The sequence below is a fragment of the Neovison vison genome, chromosome 5 (genome assembly GCF_020171115.1).
Source record: "Neovison vison isolate M4711 chromosome 5, ASM_NN_V1, whole genome shotgun sequence".
NCBI lineage: Eukaryota > Metazoa > Chordata > Mammalia > Carnivora > Mustelidae > Neogale > Neogale vison.
The window spans coordinates 94809250-94828774 of NC_058095.1; the positions used below are offsets into that span (position 1 = coordinate 94809250).

The following is a 19525-nucleotide window of genomic DNA, read 5'->3' on the forward strand; positions in this document are numbered from 1 at the left end:
CTTCAGCAAACTGATGGCAGTAGAATGTAGCAGGTGCTCAATAAACATTTGTGGAGGTAAACTAAAGGATTGGGCTCAAATTCCTACCCTATCACTTATCAGTAGATGCTCCCATCCATTTCTTTGGTTTTAACCCCTGTCTTTGAGTTCATCAGTTTCAAATTTCAATTATTAACCCTCTCTTCTCTCAAAAACTCTAGACCCAACTAATTAACTGCCTCCTTCACTTGTCCACTTGGATATTCTGTAAGTGGCTCAAAATCTCCACCATCAGCATAAGTACCCCAGTGAGAGACTGAATCTCTCTCTCTACTTCCTTGTCCTTCTTTTCCTTTTCCATGTATTTGCTCATAAAATACTGCTGGATTCTAGTTCAGAAATCTCCCAAATTCATCCTGTCATCTCCATCCCCACAGCTGCTGCATGAACTAGCTCAGACTCTCATTATATCTTACCTGGACTGTTACATCAGTCTCCTACATAGTCTCTTTGCCTTCAATCTTCCTGTTTTAAAACATCTTCTATGTGATCATAACCAAAGGTATCTATCCAAGGTCAGGCATCATTGTATCAAGGTTTTCCTTCAAAACATCAGAAGGCTCTGCATTGTCTTGAGAATCTAAATTCTTAGACAACTCAGACAACCTATCACAATCTGGCTCCAACTTCCCATTCTGGCCTCATCTCATAAAACTCACTCCTCTTACCCTAAATAGGCCTTGTCTGTTTGAGGCATACAGAATTCCCATTCTTGCCCTAATAGACCATACTTTCTCTGTTTGCAGAAGTTAGTCCAGGATCTTCTCTCCCAACTTCTTATCCATGATACTCCTTCACCTGGGAGTTCCTATCCTATATTCAAAGTCCAGCCCACTTGTCACCTCTTCTGAGAACCCATCCTGGGGCCTCCCAGGTAGAACCAACCACTCCCTTGACCCTGCTCTCATAGTACTTAGTCAATACACCTTTTATCGCACTCCTCTTGATCTCTTTGGGGGCAAGAATGAATGCCCCAGTAAGAGTGTGATGGGTCTACAGCTGGTGCCACATCTGTCCCTGTGCACAGAGCCTTGGCCTCTGGGCATTGCCTAGAGCCTCAGCCACTTCACCGCTATCCTTTGGGCAGTGGTCCTCGGGCTTCACTTTGTGAGCCAAGCCCCCTGGGTGCTTGTTTCACGGGCATTCCCCCATCCTCCCCGCAAAAGACTCCTTCAGTCGTGGTCCATGCATCTTGGGTGAAAGATTTGTTCAGAGAGAATCAGCAATGGGGACTGATCCTGGGGCAAAGGGGCCCATGTCTGGAGAAGGGAGTGAACGGAGTGCATTTAAATTCTGGGACTGCAACAAGATACAACAGAAAGGCTCTTCATTCAACTTGATTAAACCTATGCAGGGGTCCATGCTGGGTGCACATGAAGATGAATTGAAAGTATCCTTGAAGTTCTAGTTAAGTTTTAGGATCCAATTTTGTGTCCTGAATTACTGTACTTCAGAGAGCTTCCCTGGCTCCCCACAACTGGGCAGACTTGTCCCCCGCTAAGTCCAGGCTTATCCTCAGCAGAGCTTTTCACTCAGTGCATGGCAATTGCTGAAATGTGGTGTACCCTCTAGCAACCACACTGTAAACGTAGCCAAGCACAGGAGCTGTGCTTATCCGTCCTAGTCTGCTCCTAGACGGTTATTTGGGAAACAGCCGTTTAACTACATTGAAGGAAATAGTCCTTTCATACCTCGGGCGACCGAGCACATTCAGTATGTCCGCGGAATGAGCACACAGCTGGCGCTCCAGCATCTATAGACTGACTCAACAAACAAACCGACCCCGGGGCCTCTGGGGCCTCCGGAGCTCAGCCTACTGCGGAGGCGGAGGCAGGGGAAGAGGCAGGAATGTCAGATCCTTTCCGTGGTCCCCAGGACTCTGTGCCCTGAGGCCGGTGGTCCACGTGCAGGAGGAGCAAGCCGAAGCAAGGAGATGAAATCCACAGCGGATTCATGAAGGCTTTATGCAAAAGGTCCATGATGATCGGTGGAATTTCCGCATGGAAAGGGATCCAGGGAGAGGAGCGAAAATGCAGAGTATGGTGTGGAGGGGAAAAAAAGGAAGAAAAGTTAAGACAACAAGCTGGGAAGCCGCGGTGGGTAACTGACTCCACATCCGGGCCGGACTGGGAGCGGAGGTCAGAAGTCAGCACCCACCCCGCCCGCAGACCCCGGCCCCCCTCCCTGCCCCCAGCCAGGAGAGCCAGGAAGAGGGAGGCGCGGGGTCTCCGCGCGCGGCTGTTTGGTCCCCTCTCCCCCGGGGCCAGGCCCAGCACCCGCGGGCCATTCCTCCCCACCCCGGCCCCCGCGGTGTCGGCCAGGCCCGGGGCGGGCCCTGCCCCGGGTGTGGAGCAGCGGACCCGAGGGGGATGAGTAACTCTCGGCGGCAAGCAGGCGCGGCTGGCCGGGAGCGTGCCAAGTTCCAGCCCGACGCGAGCTCGGCCCGCAGCGTCCGGGGTCGTGCCCGAGGCCCGGGAGGGGCGGGCGGCCGCACCCAGGGCGGATAAAAGGGCGGCGCGGCGCGGGTCCGGCTTTCTGCACGCCGGGCCTGCGTCGCGCTGCTCGCGGGCGGGCACCTGACGCCGTAGCCCGGCGCGCGAGGCGTGTGGGCAGCGCGGGCAGGGTCATGGCTGAGGAGGCGCGCGCGCCGGCCACTAGGCCGAGCCTGACCTCCATCTCGTCGGGGGAGCTGCGCAGCCTATGGACGTGCGACTGCGAGCTGGCCCTGCTGCCGCTGGCCCAGCTGCTGCGCCTGCAACCCAGCGCCTTCCAGCTGCGCGGCGACCAGCTCGTGGTGCCTGGCCCCGGGGGACCCGCGGCGGCGCGCGGGGGCTTCAACGTCTTCGGCGACGGCCGCGTGCGCCTCGATGGGCAGTTCTATCGCCTCAGCAGCTACATCAAGAGGTGGGTGGCCTCGCCGGGTCCCCACAGAGGCCTCCACCCTGCTGTCGTCCCCGGGAGCCTGGGGACCCCTCACTCCCTCTGAGTACCCCTTCCCGGACTCCTCTTCCCCTCTTTCGTGACCTTCTAGGTTTGCCTCATTGCTACCGTCCCCTGGAGGTGCACAGCTCCCCCAGCCCTGGCCTTTTCTGCCCTTTGCCTTGGCATCTCTCAGCTGCCGCTGGAAGACGCCGAAGAGGGCATCAGGGCAGGCGCGTGGTGTAGGGCTGGGTGGGGAGCTCGTAACTGGCGAGTGATTCTCCCTTTCTGGCTCCTTAACTGGGTCAGATGAGCTCAGATGGAGACACACCCTTCAGAGGGTATTTGCAGAGGACACTCATGCCCTGGCTTTGGATTTGTGGGGAGGGGAGAGGCTGCTCAATTCTGTGTTCTCCTGGCTTCATTCAGGGAGGAGACCCCCTGGAAAAGCCGGCAAAAGTTCAAAGTCTTCCATCTTTGGCCTTAGTTTTCAAAAAGAAATAAACCATGGCTGAGAAAGGAACAAAGCCCGGTATGAAGTCCAACTCAGGGCCGTGTGGGCTGTGATGTGGGTAGGCGAATTCTGGGAAAATCGGTGCAATGAGTGTAGCTTCCAGGATCCTGGCGCAGAGCTGGGCCCAAACTTAATTTGATGGCGAGTGCCCAGGATGCTTAGCTGTTGTGGCCAAAGTGTCTGAAGCATTTCTTAGCAAATTTGCAGCCAGCAGGCTGCAGTCCATCTGAAACAGGCTTTGATCGTCATGGGATAGAGGAGGGAGCTTCATGCTTGATTCTACGTGGTCTCATGCCTTCCAGAGGTCATCCTGTACTTGCGCGTGTATGTGTGTGGGGGCCGGGGGCGGTGTCTTCCACTTGTGCTGCGGAACTGAGTTTCGGGAAACAGGCAACGGGGTCTAGATTTTCAATCAGTGATGCGTAAGCTGGCCAGCTATGAAGATATAAAGCCTTCACTACTGGGAACGACAGCAGCGATGTGACACCTGGTGGGTGAGATGGAACCAAGAAGGGCAAGCAAACAAAGTGAGATATTTAAAATGCCTTCATCAAAGCTGCTGGGGAAAACATTGCTTTTCCACGCAAAGATAGTGAGGGCTTTGAATGCCTGAAAACGGTTCTGCAGCGAGAATTTCTCCCTTTCTTAGTGAATTGAATATTTTAACCCATAAGCAGGAGATGATGGGAGGAACTGAGTTAGAAATCATACTCGCAAAGATGAAAAAAAAAAAAAAGGTAACCATTGTATTTGAGCACAGAGTATGAAAGATTAAAATGTCCAAAATTAATTGAAACCATAGGTTAGACTTTTGATAGAGCCAGTTCCCTCAGTCTTACCAAGCAGTGCGGCAAAATTTAAAATGATGTTGAAGTCTGGTTATTAAACCCTGGCTTTGAACACCTCCTACACAAAAGACTATTAAGCAGCAGTGGTCTCCTGGCAATTTAGAGTCCAAAATAAATAATGACCAGACCAGAATGCAGAGAGGTTGCAACAACAAGGTTTTCATTGTCCAAGCAGTTGAGGGAGGGCCTGTGGACCCTGAAACAGAGCAAGGAGTGTCTGAGAATAATTTGGGTGATCAAAGGAACTATCCATGTTTTTCTCAGGAGACATGCTATGGCAGGGGAAGTAGATTTTTAGAGGTGGGTGTGCAGTCCTGAAAGACAAACCTGATCTAGATGGAGAGAGCCTTCTAGAAAGGGAGGGAAGACTGGGTTGTGGACAGCAGTGAGAGGTTTTGTTTTCATAGAGCAGAAAGTGGGCACACGGTCAGAATGCAGACATCAAAGTTGCCTCCTCAGATCTGCCAATTTACCCAGTTGTCTTTGGCTTTGGGGATAGCATACAGCTTCCTCTCTCAGAACATTATTCCAAAGCAGTGATTCATTCCCTCCGTCCCTCCCCCCTTCTCCCTTCCTTCCTTCTTTCCTTCTATAAGCTTTGACCAGTTTTACTAAAGAAAAACTGCATGATTTACTTCTTACTCATCTGTTCTGCACGCTGAACGGCAGTTTTGGCCGACAGGACATAGTACTCTCTTCTCGACTTCCTCGAGGTCGGGCAGTGCTGTTCAGGATGATCAGTTTCAATCAGTTTTGCCTTGCCAACCATCATAGTCAGCTTGTACCCCAGCATGTACATCCCACTTTTCATGTCCAGTCAGGACCTAGAGTTGATGGACTCCAGCAATGTAATTTTTCATCTTTTCTGGGGCTGCCCTATTCCTACCTTAGGTGTGGGATGGCCTCCAACCAAGAAGAGCTGCCAAGATGGCCAGGGAATGAGAAAGGCAAGCAATGATTCTTAATCATTTTAGACTAATAGAGTTCCTGAGAATTTCTGCAAATCATCTCCCCAGAGGGGTGTGTGTGTGTGTGTGTGTGTAAGCTTGGATTTCCTTTCTGAGGCCTCAGAACCCTGTGCTGTGTCTTTCATGAGGTCCTTTCCTCAGGAAAACATTTAGGGCTACTGACCCTAACATTCCTCTGATTCACTCATTCAGACAATAGGAGGATGACAACAAGAGGATGGCTCAACTTACTTGGGTGTGTCTTCTGACACTTGAACCTTTTTGAAATTCGTGCCCACTAAATACACTTGAGGGAAGCTGGAGTGGAGGGGGAGGTTTAAGGACTGGGGCTCTAGAGCTCCTGAGAGCCTTCTTGAAAAATTTATTCTAAATTAGGGGGGATGAATGGTAAAATCTTCCTTGTTATTATTATTATTATTTTTTTTCTTTCAAGCTCAGAATTTCCATCTGTGTTGTGAACAAAACGTCCTTGGGCTACCAGGTGTAAATAACCACTAACACACACTTTTTTGGTTTTGTTTTGTTTTTTCCTGTAACGTGATGCAGTGTCTTAGTGAGATTTAGTGGCATGTGTTTGGCAAAGAGGAAGGCCATCCTTCTTTTCAGAGGTCCCTGAGCACGAGCGAGGCTGTTTGGGTGATAAACAGAAGTGTGTCATAATAATGGAGGCCGCCGATGGTCACTTGGGCACTAGGAACAGCACAAAGTATTTCACAACTCTTACCTCACAAAAGCTTGCACAGTTGGCACCATTGGTGTCTCCCTTTTTTTTTTCCCAGGTGAGGAAATTAGAACTTGGGGAGATCAAACAACTTACCTAATCCAGGGGCTGATGGGTCCTAGAACCAGGCCTTCCATGTCGCCTTGGCCCACTGTAAGCCTCTGCTCTCAGCCAGTTCCCGAGAAGCTGAAAGGATTCTGGCTTCCCGGAGACAGCAACAGCTTTCTCCAGAGTCTCCTGGAGAAATAAATAACTGGGATTACAGCAGACAGTACATCTCTTACATAATCAGGCAAAAGGGGGAAGTAAATCTGGTGGCCTTGGGGAGGCCACTGGAAGCAGAGATGTGAGCTCTCCTGCCCATAGGCGGTGACCAGCTGTTAGATCGTGATGGGGACACCCTTCTGGAGGTCAGCTACCTGGGGCAGGGGCTGCTGGGGGCAGTGGGGAGATGCATGGGCCCAGGTGGGGAGGAGTCAGGGCTGGAGCCTGGGAAGGTCTTGCCCCTACCTGCTCCAGGAAGTAGCAGGCTGTGTCTGTGGGCCCAGGCTAACGTCTCTGAGGCAACCCTGACTGGAAGCATGAGGCCTAGATGCAACTGAGACTCCATTTGCTGTGTGCAGCCCTCGGGGGCTCCGTTGTGTCCTTGTGTCTGCTCCTTTGCCTTGATCTCTATGTCTCAGTCTCAGATTTGGCGACCTGCCCGGGACAACAGCCCCTCACTAGGATAATGCTAGTGATGAAATCATCGTGTGTTGAGCTATGATTTGTATGAGATGACGTCTAGAATCGGTGTGGATGAACACGGGGGTCAGGACCAGATTGCCTTAGTTTGAATCCTGTTTCTGCAGCTTAGCAGCTGGAGGACTTGGGAGATGTCTTAATCTCTGTGACTCCTCTGTGACTCCTTAATCTCAGGACTCTCCTCAGTGTATGATGGAAATATAGTACCAACAGTCTTATAGTGTTATTCAGAATTTAAATTCAGAAGGTCCTTTAAGCAGTTACTGGCACGTACTGATCGCTGGACACCTGTTAGCCTGTAATATTATTAAGCAGTCCCATAAGCCAAGCGCCTCACACACATTATCCAATCTGTTAACTTCCTGATGGAGTGCCTTTTGTTAGCCAGATTTTACAGGTGAGGAAACTAATCTCAGCAAAGCTAAAAAAAAAACCAAAACTTGCTGGGGTCACAGAGATAGAACTCAAACCCAGATCTGATGATTGAAAAGCCACGGGCCTTTACTGCCTTCTTTCCTCAGGAGTCTTGCTCTGGACCTCCAGCCACATGCTGGTCCCCTTCTTACTCTCAGCTCACCTGATCCTTGACAGATGGCCATCTGCAGGCCCAAGTGAGGCCACCCCACAGTCCCCAAGGCTTGGCTAATCCAGGACTCTTGCTGGGGATGCCTTCCTCCTGCTTTGGCCCACCCGATCGATCGTGGGACCTTTGGCCTGACCGAACCATCCCTCTTGTCTGTCTCAGCTCAGGAAATGGTTCTCAACTCCAAAGCCCTCCTGCTTTGCTTTTCCTTATTTAAATAACCAGAACATAAGCCAGTGTCTCTGGGATCCCTGAATGCAGAGAGCTCTGCATTTCTCTGAAATTTGTACGTTTGAGTCATTAACTTGTTTGTAAGCCTCTTAATGGCAGGGACCACCACGTCTTCCATCAGTGCTTCTCAAACTTGAAATAAGCACACAGTTCTCCTGGGGAGCTTATTAAAACACAGTTTGTAGGTTGAATAAGATGGGGGGAGGGGCCCAGGACTCTGCAGTCTCCTCAGCTCCTCCGTGATGCCACTGCTAATGGCCCAGTGATCACGCTTTCAGCAACAAGGTTTTACCAGTCTATCATCTTATATTTAAATGGTGCATTTTCTTATGTCTTTCTAATAGAGTAGATGCTCCTCGGAAGCCAGGCTATTTCCTTTTGTTATTTTGTGTCCCCAGTGCCCCAGCACACGTGCTTCATGTTTATTGCTTGAATAAATGGAAGCATGAATACATCATTTCTGCCCCAGGACGGGGGGGGGGGGCATGTACTGAGCATCAATAATGAATGAATGAATGAGTAGGTGAACGTGTGTCCTTGATTCAAATCACCAGACAGTAGAGTGATAAATCAGAAAATTTTGCTTCTATAATGTAGAGCTGAGGCAGAAGGAGGGAAGGAAGTGAGAGAAAAGGAGTCGTCAGACAGCTCAGGCTGAGGCCCCACATAAAGCAGTCATGTTAACACTGGAAACACAACAGGTTCATCCTGCTTGCTCCCAAGGGCTGAGTGCTTTTGCTTAGTGTCACAGCAAAGGATCAGGAAAGCTATAAGCTATTTCTGGGCCTTCTACACAAGGACTATTCCACATGCGTTCCTCCTTTCCTGGGCTCCACGCTCCATATTTTTTTTAAGTGAACACAACACCCAGAGACACACATGTGCACACACATACACCCCCTCAGACAGAAGCCACGGGTTTGAATTCTCATTGGCCTCTGCACACTAAATTGCCAGAGCTGGGGGAAATTTGGAGCAGCTTTGCAGATTGTGCCAGAAATGATGTGGAACCTGGAGGAACCTCCAGAGAAAGTAGGCATCTCAGAGGGGAATGATCTGATCTCTTAGACACTCTGGATTTGCTGGAAGCAAAAATACAGTGTTCTTTCTTGATCTCATCTTCCAGACATTGCCTTCGTTAAGCTTTGCGTTGGCCTTCCGAACTGAGAAAGGGAGGAAGAAATTGGAGCAAGGAAGGAGAAATTCTTGCTCGTGTATTTTTCAGATGCTCCTATTGTCCTTTCTCCGGGTCACTCAGATGAACACAGCCCTGTGTGTGTGTCAGAAGTCTGTAGAACTTCACCCTATGGCCAGCAGAGTTGGCTGGGATTAAAGACACTAACCATGTTTGTTGAGCAGCTACTATGGACCCAAGTACAAATGTCTTTATTACTTGTGCTGCCTTGAATCCTCTCCAGAAGGAGATCCTGTTATAGCCCTTCTACAGATGAAGACACAGGTTCAGGTGGGTGAATACATACAAGGTCACAGTGAGTTGTGGTTCTGCAGCTGAGTTCATACAGTCAGTTGGGGCATGAATTCGATCTTCTTATTTCAGATCACTAAACATTGCATCCCATTGGTCTGCCTTTCAATTTCTGGATTGAAGCCGGGCATAAGAAGTTTCAGCCTAGAAGCATTTTGGGGCCAGGGTAAAAGCAATGAAGACATGAGAGTTTCAAAGAGCTGCCTCAAACCCTTTGCTTTTCATCCTCAATAACTTCGGCAAATATAATAAACATCCAGCACCCAAGAAGCAGTATTTGCATCAGTAATTCAGAAATCCGCATGACTAAAGATGAAATAACTAGTCCTTAAAGTAGTTTGGTAAGGCTTATCTTTAAAGCCAGTGATCCAATGTCAGATATTTAAATACCCAGGAGACTTCACAACCAGTCCTTGGTCTTTTTGTATTTTAGAGACTTATGTATCCAAATTTTGTAACAGTGAATTCCAAACGAATGCTTACATTTGTTAATTTCACTGAACTTTGAAGGGGTTTAACAATTGTACCGTCACTGGGAGGCTGGGAATGATGAATTAAGAAGGTATTTCTTATTTCTGACCGAGTTTAAATAGAGAGTTCATTAAGTAGGGATCTTGCTACAATCTCTTGTCTGTAAATTCTGTTACAGAGCTCTCACATAAATAGCAGCATTTTCACACATCTGTGGCGTCGTGATAACTGACATGCTCTGTGGTGATGTTTACAGCCCCGTTAAGATCCTAAAACTGCCTCTAAATCATCAAAGGGAGATTAAATTATGTTGAGCATAGTTTTATTATTCAGAGCATCTTATTAAATTCAGACTCCAGAAAGGATGACTCATGTATAGGTTATGCATGAAACTCTGTGCGGCTATCTGGAGGGCCCTCCCCCACACCTCCCCTGGCCTGGTCCCTCTTCTCTGATCATGAGAAACAACACTTCTTAGAGCCCCAAAGCATTCCACAAAACCTTCCACAGTATTCTAGGGAAAACTGATTATTTTCCCAATCAGTGGTCATTCTAAATTGAGATTTTCATCCTTTTCATGTAAGCTTTGGGTTCGTCAGTGTAAAATCGATGGCCCCTCCAACTGGATGTTGACTGCTCTTGAGGGCGGAGGCAAGTACTATGCTGTCACTTGCCTCATCAGAATAGTAACAGGGATGGCGGATTTTCCAGACACACTGTATGTCTGTGCCGTGTACATGCCCTAGAGAATGACACTCAGACCGCAAATATTGAGAGAGCAGAGGAGCCACCCTGAGGAAAATAAGAATTGTTTAAGTGGCTATAAATTAACTCTGTGGTCTACAATTTAGGAGATAATGCAAATCGGCCTTGGATGGCTCACAGGGGCTGCCTGCCTCTGCCCCAGCACCAGGCATAGATCTTGTGGAGGTTTACTGCAGTCGGACTTGTCCTTTTCTTCTTCTGTGGTTCCAAGGGTGGTCTTCCTCTTCTCCTCCTCGGCGCCTCTCCCTGCGCCCCTGCAATCACAGACCTCACTGACTCCGCAGCCTCTGCCAGGCCATGCTTGCCTGCCCGTGGCAGGTCCTGGGCAGCTGAAGAGATGATGGCAGAAGGGCTGGGAGGACGCGGGGAACCCCTGTACTCCCGCCCGCTCTCCCAGCCCCACCTCACAGGCCCTGAGCCCCTCTGGTGTGATAAAGCACGTGCGATGCCTGTCTGGTGCCCAGCACATTATCGGTGCCTGGCGAATGCTGTTGAATGAATGAATGAATGAGAGCAAATGAACTCCGCACATGGTAATCCCCCTTTCTCCCTGCTTCTCTTTTGCTTCCTTTCTTTAGTGCCTTTTGGCTCTTGGCCAATTAGGACAAAAGAATGGGAACATTCCCTGCTGATAAGAAACACAAGGGCCTCTCTCTCTTTCGGGTGCCCCATCTCTCCCATTCTTGCTGGGTACTGTGGTGAGGTGCCTCAGGTGAGGAGGAGGGCAGGAGAGGAACCACAGAAGGACCATACAAGATCCCTGGTCTGCATTATCTTCCACAGTCTGTTATCTTGTCATTTCTGCTGATCCTCACCCCTTACCCCAGATTCTAGCCTTCCTCACCCTACTCCTGAGTGTTAACACCTGCACACCCCTCCTCCCCTGGGAACACAGCCGCCCTAATCCCCTTCTCCACCCCAGGACAAGCCCCCTGGCCACCCCCAGTGCCTCCGGCATGGGAAACAGAGACTACATTAAAAGCCTGGAGAAATACAAGGCAGGAAGCGTTTCAGAGGCTCCATCAGGGGTCAGGTTTTAAAAGCTCTCGAAATCAGGTCTGACAATCCCAGGAAAAAAGATAATGATTCAGATTTCTAAGAAACCAAGCTGGGAGACAGACAAGCCAAAGCTGTGTTTTTCTGCCTTGGGGGTAGGTATTCTCCCACGTGCTTGCAAACCATGCCCCTCCGGGTCTCGTGGGCCAGCCCCGCCGAGGGGGTTGTGGAAAGTGGGATGGGGCGGGAGGCTTAGAGGACTGCAGGGTCGCAGCTCCCTGCAGCGGAGATCCCTTCAAGGCTGTGATTTTCTTGTCAGGCACCGGACAGACTACAAGCCAGAGAGAAACACTCGAGCTGTCTCTCCCCGTGACTAGATGCAAGGAGCTAACAGACGGCAGCACGGCAAAGGCGGCCCGTGCTGTCAGCCGGGGCAGCCATTCACTCTGTGCCGATGCACGCAGCTGTGCCTGTCAATGGGGAACCAGGTCTGTGTCGAAGAGGCATTGTGTGTGGCAGGCGCATCCTCCTGCCTGCTGGAGGCCACTCCACCTGCCGCGTCCACGTGCTCTGTGAGCTTGGGTGTGGATGGGAAATTAGCCATCTTCTTGAGGGAAGCCGATGTGTGTCTTCTTATCAACAAGGCAGGTAGAAAGGCTCCTTGGAAAATTCGTAGAATAGGGGGAGGAAGCTGGCATGCTGGACGACAGAGTCAAAATGCGAAGAAGTACTCCCCAGGCTGGAATAATGTATGAAAACCAAGGAGGCTAAATTGAATAGGGTCATGGGCTGAAGTCCAACATTAGTGTGGTCTTTTTTTTTTTTTTTTTCCTCCATTGTGCAAAGCTCAGGATTACGGAGGTATGAATTAGTTCATAGGAATATTGGTTGATTGTGTAATCTCTGGAGGGGCTGGGATCTTGTCTTGGGATTAAAGAAGGGAAGAGGGCAGGAGAAGAAAAGGAAAATGTCAGACCTACCAGTTTGGCAGGATGACTGAAGACCCAGTTTATCTCACTCGAGTGTAATTCTTCTTCAATCTGGAGAGACACAGAGCTCTTATTGCTTCGAATTAACTCTTCTAGCCCAAAAGATAGATGGTACTGGCCATCGTCTCGTGAGGACTTCCCCTGAGAGCCAAGCATTGGGGCCAGGCCACCCCAAAGACCACAGCCACCTTCAGGTTGTGTCTTGATCTCTCATCTGACTAGGGAGGGGTTTTATTTATATGGCACAAAATATGACTGCCTCCACAGGACACATTTTAGGGGACTTCCCTCATGAGATCTGTGAATGTGACAGGCGTCTGTCCAGGAAATCCTCTTCTTGACCTAGACAGAGGGGGTATATTACATTTGCAATTATCTCTGCTTTTTTCATAGATATGTGGAACTAACCAATTACTGCGATTATAAAGATTACAGGGAAACTATACTGAGCAAACCAATGATGTTCTTTGTTAATGTACTGACCAAAAAGGACACCTCAAAAGGTAGGTATGTAAATACTTTTGGTTGGGTTCTGCCTCTTGGGGCTGAAGTTGTGCATGGACTAAGCAGGTGAGTGTCAGCTGTGACAAGGGTTGGAGTGAGAAGCAGTCTGGAATGTTAGACTAGCTAAAGCATGGCACTAGACTGCAGAACCTCTAAGTGATCTGAGGGCAGAAGCCATCTATCGGAATTTGTCTTAACTTCCTGTCTAGGCAGGAAGTGCTGTCGGTTCCGAGGCTGCAGGGTTTGAAAAATACGGCTGGGATGATAGTGATGATCTGTAATATTGTGCATCACATACCAAATGCTTACGCATGTGAGGCGTGCTCTCGTGTCACTAATTGACACAACCCTGTAGGGCTTTCATCCAAATGGGAACATTTTTGAGCATGAAAGTAGGCACTTTTAATTATGCTGGGACTGACCCAGCATAGGTCATAGGACTGACCCCTTAAACAGGCACTGACCCAGGGGAACTAGGATGCTTAGTCATCCTACCTATGAGGTGCTTATACCCATTTTATAGATAAGGAAACTAAAGTAAAGAAATAAATAGCAATTTTAGATGCTTTTATGTTTTATGCTATGGCCTTCAAATTTCAATTTTAGGGGTATCTCTTTATTGTTTCTTCTAAGAAATCAGATGAACTGCCAACAACTCTATTAACTCTAGCTCCAATATGAAAATATCTCTGTTTTCCCTTCTTCCTGCTCAGTGTTATGTGGAGAAAGTCATGGGCATCGTGCTCTGTGATAGAGGCAGAATTTCTTAATTCTCCTAAATAGCATTCTTAAACGGAGTCCAGGGTAATAAACGATCTACAAATTCCAAATAGACTTTCTCAAACATTCATTCTCATTCAGATTCGTGGAGCTGATTCTCTGTTCATTTCATTCAGAATCATTCAGATTCTCTGCTCACTTGATGATTTAGTCACAATGCTCTCTCAGCAGGAGGGGCTGGGAACAGAACACAAGGTAACAAGCCGCGCTTGTTAGAGCATCTGAGCCCCTGATGTTCTTTGGCTTGATGATGACCGGAAACCCCGAGAGTTCTCCAGGAATGTAATTCACAGACATATCAAGTACACCTCCCGCATGGATTTCGCAGGAGGAATCTTAAGAAAGATTAAGAGACCTCTCCATTTTAGCATTTTAATGAAAGTGCAGGGAATGGTACAGGAGGTATTTGTGGATATGCGAGTGGCCTACAAAAGGTACAGAGTTGTATTACAGCTCTTGTGGAAGGAGGTACAGAAACCCAGTGCTGTGTAATTGTGAGGAAAGCCATGAACTAAAGAGCTTCTATGATACAGAAGCTTAAGATGGTCAAGTTTAAATTGTGAAAATTACAAGTAAGGTAACATGTCTAACCTTGCTGCTAAGCTGCACTTTTGTGCAAAATAGAAAAAAGCCACCAGTGGCCCAACACAATTTAATAATTCTTTGCAGATGTTTGTTGTAACAACTATACAAATAGACAAATAATCGTCTAAGAACGTCTGTGGCATCCTCTCGAGTTGTGCCATGCACAGCCTGACAACCAGTACAGTTGTGAAGTGTGGCAGCCCTAGTATCTAATGAACCTAAAGATCTTAGTTTGGTTTGTGTGAAAGTTAATTCGAGGTATCAAATAGCTTGCTTGCTTTGTTTATCTCTGATCTCAAAGAGGACATATTTAAAGGCCTCCCCCCAAAATGGTAATTTGAGAGAAAGGAAATAGCGGTAGAAAAAATAAGATGAATAATACAAAAGTTAGCTCAAAATATATTCCTCAGGAGTGTAAGACTCATTATTGGTGGACCACAGGTCTGGTTCTCAAAGCCAAGGCAAAATATTCAGTTCTCAAAATCACGTAATAGCTGTCCACGGCCTTTAGACAGAGTATGACCACCTCTGTTACATGTCTGTCTAGAAAGACAGACTAATAAAGGCCATGAAGCTTGATTCTGGGGACTGGAAAAGTTAAGAAACCGATGGTTTGTAATACTTCAAATTTTCCTCATGAGCAAGCAACCTTCCCTTTGCTTAGATTGTATAGAATCAGATAGAATTAGAAATAAGGAATTAAAAAGAAAGAAAGAAAAAAAAATCAAAACACAACCATCAACAACAAAACAGTTATCTGCTAGGGCAGTGACATGGTATTATTTAAACAATAGAAAGAACTTCTGCTGGGGACTGTGTTGGGGTGGGGCGTGGAGGGGACTCAAGTCTCAGATTGTCTTGATCCTTCAAACCCTAGACTAGCCCTTTGCATGCCAGGTCTTTGGGGAAGGATGGGGAGAGATGGGTGATGGGAGGAGAAGGCATGGAGCAGCCTCCTTCTTTGCACTTGGCTGATGTTCTGCTTTGCACATGATGAAATGTTGGTGAGAGCCAAGTCTGTTTAACTGTCCGGCAAGGCTGTTGTGACTTGAGCCCTCCATGCTGGACACACGCCCTGGGACTCCGTTCTCATCCGTGATCATTCGGGAGACAAAGTGCAGTTAGGGGAGCTGATTTTCTAACTGGCTGTTACAGTTTCCCAAAGCTTCCTTCACATCTACAGAATTCTCAGGAACATTTGTAGAAATCTTGGTTAGGCTTTGGCAGTGAGGGTCTGAGGGAGCTTCGAGGGAAATTACAAACGAATAAAATCTCCCAATAAGGTGGAAATCACTGCTGCATCGAATGCTAAGAAGTATGTTTATATCACCCATGCACACACTTCTATTTGAATTCTGCTTCCTGATTTCTAGAAAGAACATATGCATTTCTTGTGAACACAAGGCACCCCAAAATAAGAAGACAGATAGAGCAAGGGATGGACATGGTAATCTCCTCAGTGATTGGAGAAAGCTATCGACTTCAGGTAAGCCTTGGTCAGTCTGAACCCAGGGCTGCTAACCACATAGAAAGGGGTCTGTGCAGTTCATACAAGGCCTAGTCCCTAGAGCTTAATTATAACCAGACTCATAGGTTTTCTATTGTTTCATTATCACTACCAATACATTGAGTTTGATTTCTAGCAACTGATCTAGAAATAATAAATGTCAATTTGACCACGTAGTTCATGGGCTTCGGCTAGCTGGGATGCAAATGCCAAGGTCTGTTTTAAAAAATGAAAGTCAGCCGTTTAAATATATCTGTCATAATGAAAAAGAAAAAGAAAAAAGGGGTGTGGCATCTTGGATATTTGGGCCGTTGTTAATTCAATGGTATAATTCTATAGTAGTATATAATTCTGTAATATAACATTATAGTTATATCCATGACATTAATTAAATGCTTCTCTCTCTTTCAGTTTGACTTTCAAGAGGCAGTAAAAAATTTTTTCCCTCCAGGAAATGAGGTGGTTAACGGAGAAAATTTGAGCTTTGTATATGAATTCAAAGCTGATGCATTATTTGATTTCTTCTATTGGTTTGGGCTCAGCAATTCCACTGTAAAGGTGAAAGGAAAAGTTCTGAATCTGTCAAGTACAAGTCCAGAAAAGAAGGAGACAATTAAATTATTTCTGGAAAAAATGAGCGAGCCTTTAATCCGAAGGAGCAGTTTCTCTGACCGAAAATTCAGTGTAACTTCCAGAGGTATGTTAAAAATTCTCAAGTACCTGAGGAAGGTAGTTGAATAAAAGGGTAGAATAATATAATGGGAGTGGAGAGTCAATTAGCTGAAAAAGAAGGGCCTCTTGATAAAGGGGTAACAGAATATCACATCATTCAGAAAGTAAGAAGCGAAAAATATTTACTACCAAGAAGAAATACGATGACTTTTCTTTTTAGCCTCCTTAAAGTTATCTGAAATAGCAGTTAGAGTGTGCAACATACCCAGAATGTAATTTTATAATATACTATTCATTGGAAATACATAATACTGCTCATTTAAATATGAACAATAATTTAAATATTAGGAAAAATGATGCTTTCCTGATGTGCACATTCAAGGCAACACATGGTGTCAGCTGGGGGAGATCTGTACATGATCAAGATATCTATCCTTAAAATATTTGAAAGGGTTCTCCAGAATTTATAAGACCACAGAAGAACAAATCTTGAGAATGCTTAACCTAACAGATCTTAATCTATATTTGAAAATCCAGTGCCTCCTCCCTAGGAGCTGGTGAGACTTTTCAGTCTGCTTTCGGCTAAGGCAGAAGACATCCATCAAGTCTTGTCTGGATGTGTCTTCTGCTGAGCCCTTTCTCCTGTCCCCCACTAGTCTGGGCTGGAAAGCAACGTTCTTGAACCATGACTCTTGCGGCTAAATGCAAGAAGAAAAGACACAAAGACAAGCAAAATCATATCCATCTCTATGAGGCTGCAGTTTAAAAAATGTTCAGATATAAAAAACAGAGTCTTTATTAATTACATTTAATGAAAGTTGCTTTCTTCCAATGTTTATAGCAAAAATGCTTACTTCTAAGTATTTCTTGTTTTGGAAGGAGCCCCATCCCCCACTCGGCGCATGCGCATGCTCTCCCTCACCCTCCTACTCCTTCCTCTTTCTCCTCTTCTCCCTGCCCCCTCTGTCTCTCTCTCCCTCTTCCTCCTTCATTGTTAACCACGGGTGGCCCAGCCCAGATGCATCTGTTACCCTGGCCTCTACTGACCCTCTGCCCTGGTGAATCAGCCCAGCTCTGTCCACTTGGTCAAAACAGACCTTGGTCCTAGGTGACTAGGCCCCAGCTGTGGGCCTTTTGTCACAAGTGAGCAAACTCTCTGCATGTCTACTCCAGCCTGCGGTAAAGCAAGTGGACCATAACCAGCTGGTAGACAAACAGCCAGAAAAAACTGTTCATCTTTCTGAATTTTTCCGAGAAAGTCAGGAGTCTCCACTAACCATTGAAATGGTGACATTGGGGGCACCTGGGTGGCTCAGTGGGTTAAGCCTCTGCCTTTGGCTCAGGTCATGATCCCAGGGTCCTGGGATCGAGTCCTGCATCAGGCTCTCTGCTCAGCAGGAGGCCCACTTCCCTCTCTCTCTCTCTGCCTGCCTCTCTGCCTACTTGTGATCTCTGTCTGTCAAATAAATAAATAAAATATTAAAAAAAAAAAAGAAATGGTGACGTTGTATGCTGTGTGAGTTTTAAGGCACTGTTTTTTTTATTAATGTTGCTGTTTTTCCAGTGATGATAGTCATGTGCCTTGTTACTCTTCTCAGGTTCAATAGATGAAGTTTTCAACTGCAATCTGTCACCGAGATCATCGCTGACGGAGGCCCTTTTGGCAGAATTGCCATTTCCGAGTGTTTTGGAATCCGAAGAGACACCCGACCAGTTTATCTGATTGGACTGAACGTGTTGTGGTCGCTGCTACCTGCCAGGCCCGTGCAAGGACAGAAGGCTGAGGAGAGGCGAGAGGCAATGGGAGGCGGACACTTCCACCTGCTTTTCCACCCCTCTGCTCCCACAGAAGGCCTCTGCCTTCCATTTCCTGGGTGATGCCTTGGCAGGCCCGATGCAGCTGACTTCAGAAAAGGAGGGCTTTGGCCCCATGGCCCAAAGGGGTGTCCTCTTCTTTTAACACTTCTCCAAAAGGGCAGAGGGAGCAGCAGAGTCCCACCACCCTGAATGCTTTGCTTAGTGTCCCGACTTCCTGGGAGCTCCCCTGGCAGACTTTGAGTGTTAACTCTCCACGCTGCGCTGCGTTAATCAGTCCCTCTGCTTGGGACCTCCTTGTCTGAACCCAAACCCAGCAAGCAGGTGGTTAGCAATGCTATTATCTTGCAAACGTGCCCGGCAAAAAGCCTAGGACATCTTTCGCTGGAAGACAAAGAGGTTTCTCATCCTTAGGAGGAACATTCTAGGTAAGGGGTACCGAGGATTGGCCAGTTTGAAAGGACAGCATCCTTGCCACCCACTGCCTGAAATTTGAGCTCCCTTGCAGGTCTCTCTCATCAAAGTGGCCTGTGTGATGTGGTATCAAACAGTGACAGGGGAAGGATAATGTACAGGGCAGCGTACTCTATTGGAAGCTCATTAAGTCAGTTGGGTCCTTTAAATAAGCTTTCAGCTATCCTAACACTAAAAGCAAAATACAAGAAAGCTGTAACATTACCATAATACATTGTTACATCAATACATTTTTCATCTCATAGCTACAATGGAGTTCTTCAAAAAGAAAAAAAATTCTATTTACATATAAAAACCTGCATGAAAGAATCACTACATATGCTTATAATGAGGAAGATTTATGGGTCCTGAGTATAGTTTTTCTATCCTTTTTAAACTTCCTGTATTATCCATTTTGATAGCACTACTGATTGTCCCTTCGTGTATATTGATATGTTGGGTAATCTGTTTGTGCAATTAAAACTTTTCTTAGCATTCAACATGGAATCAATTAAATTTGTGACCAAGTGTGTATGTATGTGTGATTTTTCCGTGCTTTGCAGGTGGTATATTTTATATACCAATAAGAATTGTGGTATTCACAGCTTCTTGCTCAAGAAGAGCTTTTTGAAGAACAGGTCTCTGAAGCATTTGGAGGAATGAAAAAGACTTTGATACTGATCTTTCACAAAAGGGAAAAAGTTCCTTAATAACAGAAGAGGCTAAACATTTGTTATTCAACTCAGTGCAAAATGAAGAATGTTCACAATAAAATTAGTTTTATACCAATGCAAACAAACCTTAAGTGGATATCAAATATTAAATACTTCCCAAAGGAAATAGGGAATCTGTTCACAAAAGTTGAAAAAGGAGATTTTCTTAAAGTAGCTTAACTGAGGAAAATCATCAGTAATCACTCCAAAATGGACTAAAGA

At 46.8% G+C, this 19525-nt stretch overlaps 1 protein-coding gene across 1 annotated transcript; it reads left to right on the forward strand.

Moving 5' to 3' along the window:
- The first annotated feature begins 2575 nt into the window (after positions 1–2575).
- On the forward strand, positions 2576–19122 carry MEDAG (mesenteric estrogen dependent adipogenesis). The gene is made up of 5 exons (XM_044249543.1): positions 2576–2943; positions 12668–12777; positions 15517–15629; positions 16062–16347; positions 17921–19122. Exons 1-5 carry the CDS (start codon positions 2666–2668, stop codon positions 18043–18045), a joined length of 912 nt encoding a protein of 303 aa, XP_044105478.1. The 5' UTR covers positions 2576–2665; the 3' UTR covers positions 18046–19122.
- The last annotated feature ends 403 nt before the right edge of the window (positions 19123–19525 follow it).